This window comes from Acyrthosiphon pisum, chromosome A2, assembly GCF_005508785.2.
Source record: "Acyrthosiphon pisum isolate AL4f chromosome A2, pea_aphid_22Mar2018_4r6ur, whole genome shotgun sequence".
Classification (NCBI taxonomy): domain Eukaryota; kingdom Metazoa; phylum Arthropoda; class Insecta; order Hemiptera; family Aphididae; genus Acyrthosiphon; species Acyrthosiphon pisum.
The window spans coordinates 89130608-89138630 of record NC_042495.1 but is presented as its reverse complement, the minus strand read 5'-3'; the positions used below and the strand labels follow the sequence as shown (position 1 = coordinate 89138630).

The 8023-nt window shown below is 28.1% G+C and overlaps 1 protein-coding gene across 1 annotated transcript; it reads right to left on the bottom strand.

Annotated features, from left to right (window-relative positions):
- Positions 1-2717: 2717 nt before the first annotated feature.
- On the bottom strand, positions 2718-4181 carry LOC100169246 (elongation factor 1-beta). Its single transcript, NM_001162346.2, is given in 4 exon segments — positions 2718-3095; positions 3166-3355; positions 3661-3886; positions 3976-4181. Coding segments are annotated over 4 exon segments (651 nt in total). The 5' UTR covers positions 4056-4181; the 3' UTR covers positions 2718-2940.
- Positions 4182-8023: the final 3842 nt, after the last annotated feature.

The following is an 8023-nucleotide window of genomic DNA, read 5'->3' as shown; positions in this document are numbered from 1 at the left end:
AAAGATGATTTTGGTTTAATAAAAGTATGAATTGCGACAATAAAATAAATGATAAAAACAATGTAAACAAACATCAAAAATATCAAAAGGATTATATACATTTATGATTCTTATAAAGTGTATCATATTATAATTTATAACCTATTGTCTATTTATAATTTATACCCGAAAAAGTAGGTATTCATAAAGAAGCTGTTATAAAGGGGTTTGGGCCGTTTAGTTGTATAGAATACTGGGCTGTTTACCTCCCAGTCCGCCCCTGGTTGTATTTATATTTTGTCATGAAAAAACCTAGAATAACTATTTTAGTTATTTTGTTGTGATTGTATAATATTATTCGTGGGTTCTTGAAACTTCTAAAGTATACTATTATATATTATCTATGATAGTACCACGGTTTGTTGTTGATGTATAACGCGTTATAAGTACCTAATGGATATTGTTATATGATAATTGATAAATTTGAAATTTGTTATAGGTAGCTACCTATTATAGGTCAATTTTTTTTTTAATACCATAGATAATTATATAATATGGTATCGTAAATATATAATATCGTTTTTCTTATACAGTGATATACTGATATTATACACAGAATAACTATTAACTTATTCTGTGTATTATATCGCATTGAATTCAAATTTATTACCACCCATTATACAGTGACCCACTTGTAACCTACTGCACAGTAGAGCGACATCCACTTACCCACCTTTTTAAATTTTGCTGTCTGAATAATATACCTACTTTTCTTATAAGTACATTATTTATCAAAGTGAAATCGGTTAGCTCTGAGTACTTAGTAGACTTAAATTGTTCACTAGATTTAAATTATTTAAATTGTACATACATTAATTGCTTTTTTTCTCTAAGACTTTTCTATATGGATATTTTAATTTTATTGTATTGGAATTCCGAATTTACATTAATACTCGTACATTTGAATTCTGCTGTGGTCAGTATACGACTTTTAAAGTGTCAAATTAGTAAATCTATCCTAATGGCCATTGGCCACTGCTAAATAATTTAAAATATTTAAAAGACATTACGTAACTTACAATCAATAATTTAATTTTACATTACTTGCATTAATTGCATTTTAATATTTTGAAAAAAATGTTTTTCTATTTACTTTTTACCAGCTTACAATATTTTTGCTCAAAAGTACCTACTCTACGATCGACTAAAAAGTCAAAAGCGTAAATGTGTATAGTTTTCCATGTAAAAATAGGTAAGTATCAACAATCAATTATAGTAAATTATTGAATATAATTATTGAATATAATTTACTGATATTTACTTTAGACGTGGCTACGTTTATATGACTATACTTATTAGTTATAACTAGGGCTGTGAATTTGTAGGATAGTGCATTTTTTTTTTTTTGGTGATTGTGAAACTTAGCTTTGTAAGTACTTAATTTGAATTATTTAACTACGAATCCATTTATGAAACTTTTATTTTACATTTTTTGACGCTTTAAATTTTTTAGGTTTTTTTTTGCATTTATTAACTATATTTTCCTTTTCATTTTCCGATATTTTTAATCAAATTCCGTCAGTTGACATGTTTGAAGTTTGAATAACATTTTTTTGTTTTTTTTTGTCCAATGCAATAGTAAAGACTAAAGATGAATAAGGTCCCACAGGCCACAAATAAATAAATTTAAGTTTGTTTTCTTATTTTAACAAAATAGTAAATACATTAAAAAAAAAAAATTTAAAAATTTTTGAAGTGAATAGCACAAAATTCAAATTCAATCAATATTTTTATTATTTTTTTTTTTATTAAATAAACACATTTTTATGCATGTAAAATGTAATGTACTAATCACTAATGTATAATATCCTATAATATCATAAATATAAAAATTAAATTAAAAACCATTTTAAGTGTGTATTTTATTGCATTTTTTTAAGGTTTTTTAGTGCACTAAATTCACAGCCCTGGTTATAACTTATAAAGTTTATTAATTTATTGTTATGCATTGATTTTAATTCAAAATAACATAGGTAGTTTGTATTTATTATAAACCTATAAAATATGTATGATACATTAAAAGTTATATTTTATAATATACCATAGGGACTATATAACTATGTAAGTGCTGATTATGTATTATATTATTAGATGATAAATGATTAGGTACCTACCTATATTTATTTACATTTTATAACGATAGAAATATTTAGCGCAAATCATGTTGCAATATTGTTATAAATATCCTTGGGTAGTTAATTTGGATAACTCGAACTTTTTTCCCGGTCCCTTCAATTTCGAGTTAACCAAGTTCAACTGTATTAGTACAATTTTAAGGAATTTTAGAATGAATTTTAAGCAACATAATAATTAATAACACAGATTATACAAGACTTTTTTGATTTTAATAAGTTAAATATACATCACCTAATAATAAAAAGCAACAAAAACTGTATCAAATTATATTATGTTCTTGAAAAAATATTAATTTAATCCAACCGTAGATTCACCTTGCAATACTATATTATTTGAACGCATGCATTAATTGTATGAGAAGAAGGCCTTATATTATGGACTTTTATCATAACGTTAGTGCTATTATTTTTCCATTTTAATTGCATTTATATTTTATACAAAAGAAAACTTTTAAATTTTTTGATAAGAACTATGAACTATGAGTATAATACTCTTAGTCCAAAGGTCTATATAAGCACTTGGTTAATGATTGGAACTAAGCATTTTGATTTCTATCTGATAGATATTTATTTAATAACACATTTGTTATTACACTGTTAATAACAATAGCACAATAAAATTATAATTATTTTATTGCAAATATAAATTATGATTATTGAATGACAAATAAAATAAAAATATAACACCCATAAGTTAAAAATTAATTGGCTTTATATTTTCATGTTTATGAAGTAAATTGACAAATATCTAAGAATTAAAAAGATCTTAAATTTTGTTGAATGCAGCAATATCCACGGATTGAACAAAATCTTCAAACTCTTGAATGGTCTCGGTAAGAGCATCGACAGATACTTTATCGTCTTCTACAACACACATAATTTGGAGTTTCTTGATACCAAAAGCAATCTCGACTAATTTCGCTGTAATATAACAATAACAAATAAATATTAATTCCAGAAATTATGTTTAGTAGTTTAGTTATATACTTACAAGCTCCCCACACTAAACCATCCATGGCAATGGTTCGGACTTGTGTTTCTAATTGTTTCATATCGGTTTCATCATCCCAGGGTTTCACATCAAGTACAATGCTACTCTTGGCGATAATTACTTTTTTGGTGGCTTTCTTCTCAGCGTAAGCCTTTACTCTTTCTTGTTTGATACGTTCTTTTTCTTCATCCTGGAAAACACAATAAATAATCATTTGAAATAAGTTATATTATTATCATAAACAAATTCCTAGTGAAAGCAATTTCAAAAACTAAAATTGAAGAAAAACTATGGAATAATACTAAAATGTAATTAAACAAGAACAGTACTATAACAGAAATAATGTGTGCATTGCAACACTAATGTTTTTAAAATTTGAGCAGAAGTATCAGATGTACACAATAAAATTAGACTATTGCATTCAAAATGTCAGTAAAGCAATAGGTAAAATGTCAGATATATTTATATTTTATAAAAAAAATGCAATAGACGTACATCTTCATCGTCGGAACCGAACAGATCTACATCATCATCGTCATCTGCAGGCTTTGGTGCATTTGCCGGAGCCGATGAAAATTCCGATTTCTTTTTTGGGAACTGGGTGCGCTCTTTGTCAGTGAATGACTTGATGTGGTTGTACCACCTGAGCAAATTAGGAGTGTTAGCCTGGGGCGCTTTAACAGCGGCATAAGTGTCAACGTCGGCCGTGGACGGTTCGTATCTGAAACGTGTATAGTCAAGAACAATATAAGTACGTTTAACAGTAGGTACACCGGGTAAGTACATATGGTTTTTAGGTTAGTCGCTTACCCGACAATGTAACTTCTCTTGCTCAAGTGGTTTTCGAGGAACTCCACACCTGGCGCAGTTTGAAAATCTATGACAGCCATCGTGTGTTTTTAAGTGTTTCCTAACGTATTACGTCTGTCCGAAGTACTAATTATTTCGGAGTTTATGAATTTTTTGAAAATCGAAACTCAACACGTTAACACGTTACAAGTTTCGAGTAGGAAAAGAATGAGAAAAAAAAAATTATCGCCGAACGCCAAGTCGCCAACGTTAGACATTGATAAGGACGAACTACGGAGTATTCAGTGGTATCACATTTTGTTCCAAAAATCCATTTTTCTAAGAGACACTTGTTCCAAAAAAAAAATAGGTAGTACAATATTATAGACTATAGTTTTAATATTATAAGTTATAATTTATAACCATTGATCTATTATAAATGGACTGAGCGTTTCCTATCTTTCGTGTATAACCATTGGCCTATTATAAATGGTTATAACTTATAAGAATACCATTTTTGTATATTATTGTTGCAACCATGAATACTAAAATATTCTTAATTTTGTAAATAGCCATAAATTTCCTTTACAATATATGAGTATAATTATTGTTTTATGGTTTTACTATAGCATAGAACAATATACAATGTACAATAATATTTACTATAGACAATTGTTGAATATATACAATACTACTTACTATAAAAAAAATGATCCCATGCACTTTGTTGCCCATAGAAATATAGAATCTTCATAAGATTAATGATTATGGTGTTAAAGATTTTGCTATTATACTATTAAATACTCAATATTTTGTCGGAATTAAGATTTTGGTTTTCTTGTAAATATTGATTCAAGATATTGACGAACAATGTTTTGAAGTTGAAGATTTTGAATCATTTTTCTTATATAATGATATTATATCATTGAATTCAAATTTAACACCATCCATTACAGTGGCCCACTTGTAACCTACTGTACAGCAGAGCGACACCCACTTGCCATCTTTTAATTACATTGATTTTACAATGATGATTTATTTTTATTCATTATGTCCTTCATTACTTTTTGCATTAGTAAAAATGTTTCAATATTCTTCAACAGCATATTTTCTAGTAGGAAAGTGAATCTAGTTTGTACTTTGTGGGGTCAAAAGTAAAAAATGCCCAATAATTTTCAAAAGCGTAAGGAAAAACAAACAAAAAGTTAAGGAAAAACTTAAATTTTTACGTAAAACCAGTTTTTGATAGAATTGATTTTGTTTTTTATTGTAACTCTAAATAAAACACAAATATAATTGAAATTTTCACTGAATCTATATATTATTAATAATTTCTATGCACCATAACATTTTCGTAATATTGCGACTATTTTTGATATATTTAATTAGGTTTTTTTTAAAGTATTGACGATATAAATCTTATTTGGTTCGTCAAATATCATGAAAATTCATTAGAACGTTCATTATAAGTTGTTGTTAGGAGAAATTAAAAAAAAGTTGAGCATAAATCCATAATAATTTTTTATGGGCGTCTGAAGTTAAAATGTTGACAAAATTCATCAAAATCACGAAAATTTCCAAATTATTTCTAGTTAAAATTGTATAAAAAATGTTCTATTTATAACTATAAGCTTTGAAAATGTAATACAAGATTCCCTTTTAGATTTCCTACATTACAATAAGCAAACAGCATAATAAATTCTATAACACAGCAACAACAGCGTTGAAATTATTATCCTTTTTTCTGTTCACATTAATTAATCACAATATTGTGGACACAAAAATGCATTTTGTAATTTCACAAAGTTATTGATTCCCCAAGTTGCGTCCTTGGCATATCTAGGTTCAATTCTTCAATAATAGACGTATTACCATTGATTATATATAGTATAATATACTATGTATAATCAATGGTATTACATTTATGGCATATTTATTTTTATTAAAAAAAAAAACAAATATTAGGAGGACTTTTTTAATGACTACCTAGGCATTAATGTTGGAAAACAATAGGGAACAAATGCACTTTACCAAACTCCCACGATTTTCAAATTTTTTTTTTTAAAAGACTTGGTTTTGTATGTTCAAAATAATATTGTAAATTTTTTTTCCCGGAAACTATTATTTTAGAAGTTATAGCCTTTCAAAGTTTGCGATTTTACGTTTATTAGCATGCGCGCAACACTACTATAATGTCGCGCGGAAGACCATTTTTGTTATTTTTTGTACTTACATATTCTAACCTGTTTAAAACTATGGTGTAATAATAATTTATCCCCGATTTGCTATGCAACACCTCCTCAAGTGGGTCATAGGGTTAAGAAAATTGCATTTTTGTTGCACCAAGTCACCAAGCGGGGTCACTCGCTCGCTACGTTCGCTCAGACAGTTAAAAACGAAAATATCCCCCGATTTGCTGTGCAAAACCACCTTGGGTAGGCCTCGGAATTAAACAATTATACGTAAAAAAAATTAAAATTTGTTATAGGCGCTGCGCGTGGCGGTCAAGTAGCGTTGCGCGCATGCGCATAAACGTAAAATCGTAAACTTTGGAAGGCTATAACTTCTAAAATAATAGTTTCTGGAAAAAAAAATTACACCATTGTTTTAAGCATAAAAAAACAAGTTTTTTGAAAAAAAAAAATTTTAAATCGTGAGGGGGTTGGTAAAGTGCACTTTAGCCAACAATAGGAGTTTATATTACCTATTTTAAAGTATGTATGTTTACTTGTTTCCACATAAGAAGATATATTGAGCTACATAATTATATAAGTATTAAGTAGTATACTTGCAACTTAAATTGACTTCACATCACTTATACACAGAATACAAGTCGTAGATATATCATATACTTTAGTAGGGCTAAGGTACTAAGATTACTTACTACTTAGTATTGGTACCTACATACTACATTACCTATATCGTTTAACTGTCTTGTCGAAAAATAAATCGTGAGTCCATAAGTAACCATAAGTAATCTCTGACCACGGTAATTTTTTGTAACCAGGAATAAATCTGTACAAATAATTTATTTGAAAATATTTATGTATAGGCGTACTTGTTTCCACATAATAAGTGATATTGAGACTGATACATAATATCTGGTATAACCCGGTTACCTATTATATCAGTAAGCAGTACTGGTATTTCCAGGTTCCATAAACTCGTTCAACAATATTGCCTTTACTGCTCAGAAAACTGTGACCATTATGTGGTGGTGGGACATAAAATTGTATTATCTATGTTGCTGCGGAAAATATTAGAAAAATACTGAACGCATAGGAGCGCGAAGACATTAAATTTGTAGCATGGTGGGCTAAGTCGGTAAACTATAAAGATTAAGAAACCTGAACTCCGATGGAAGAAACAACTAAAATGTTACATACTTTAATTTACCTACTCATAATCACCCACCATTTAAGGCATAATTCATTCATATGATATTATGATAAAAAACAGATACATATTTTTTAAAAACAAGAAATATTTTAATTGTCAACACAGTTTTAAATTTTAATTAAATACTTTTTCGAAATCTGTAATGGTAATATGTTATACATTTTATTTATTATTATTTATCATCATTGAGTATCAATGTTGTTTTTCACCTACCTATTTAATGTTTTGATTTAAAAAATCAAAAATCGTGATCATGAATTATACTATACATACAAATTTCGGTACGTCTCGCAGGGTTGTCCACGCCCCTCCCCCCCTGTGGTCACGCTTATGACTGAACGAAAAAGGTTGACATTCGGCATGTTATAAACTTATAAGAGATTAATGTACCGATTACAACAACGTCCCAACATTTTAACAAAGTTTCCATATATTATGAATTGTAAATTTATAACATATCGCAGGTTTATTTTGAGATTGAGATAGCTCACTAGGCCTCTTGCTTTTATAACTACATAGGACTTAATATGTGTTTTCGGTATAAATCTACTTTACCGGACACCCTTTTTTTTTCAATTTTTTTTTTTTTTTTTAATACGTGGTTTTTTATGCTGAATTCAAAACTGTTTAAAAAAATTCCCGCAAACTTATCGTTCAAAAGTTATGGCAA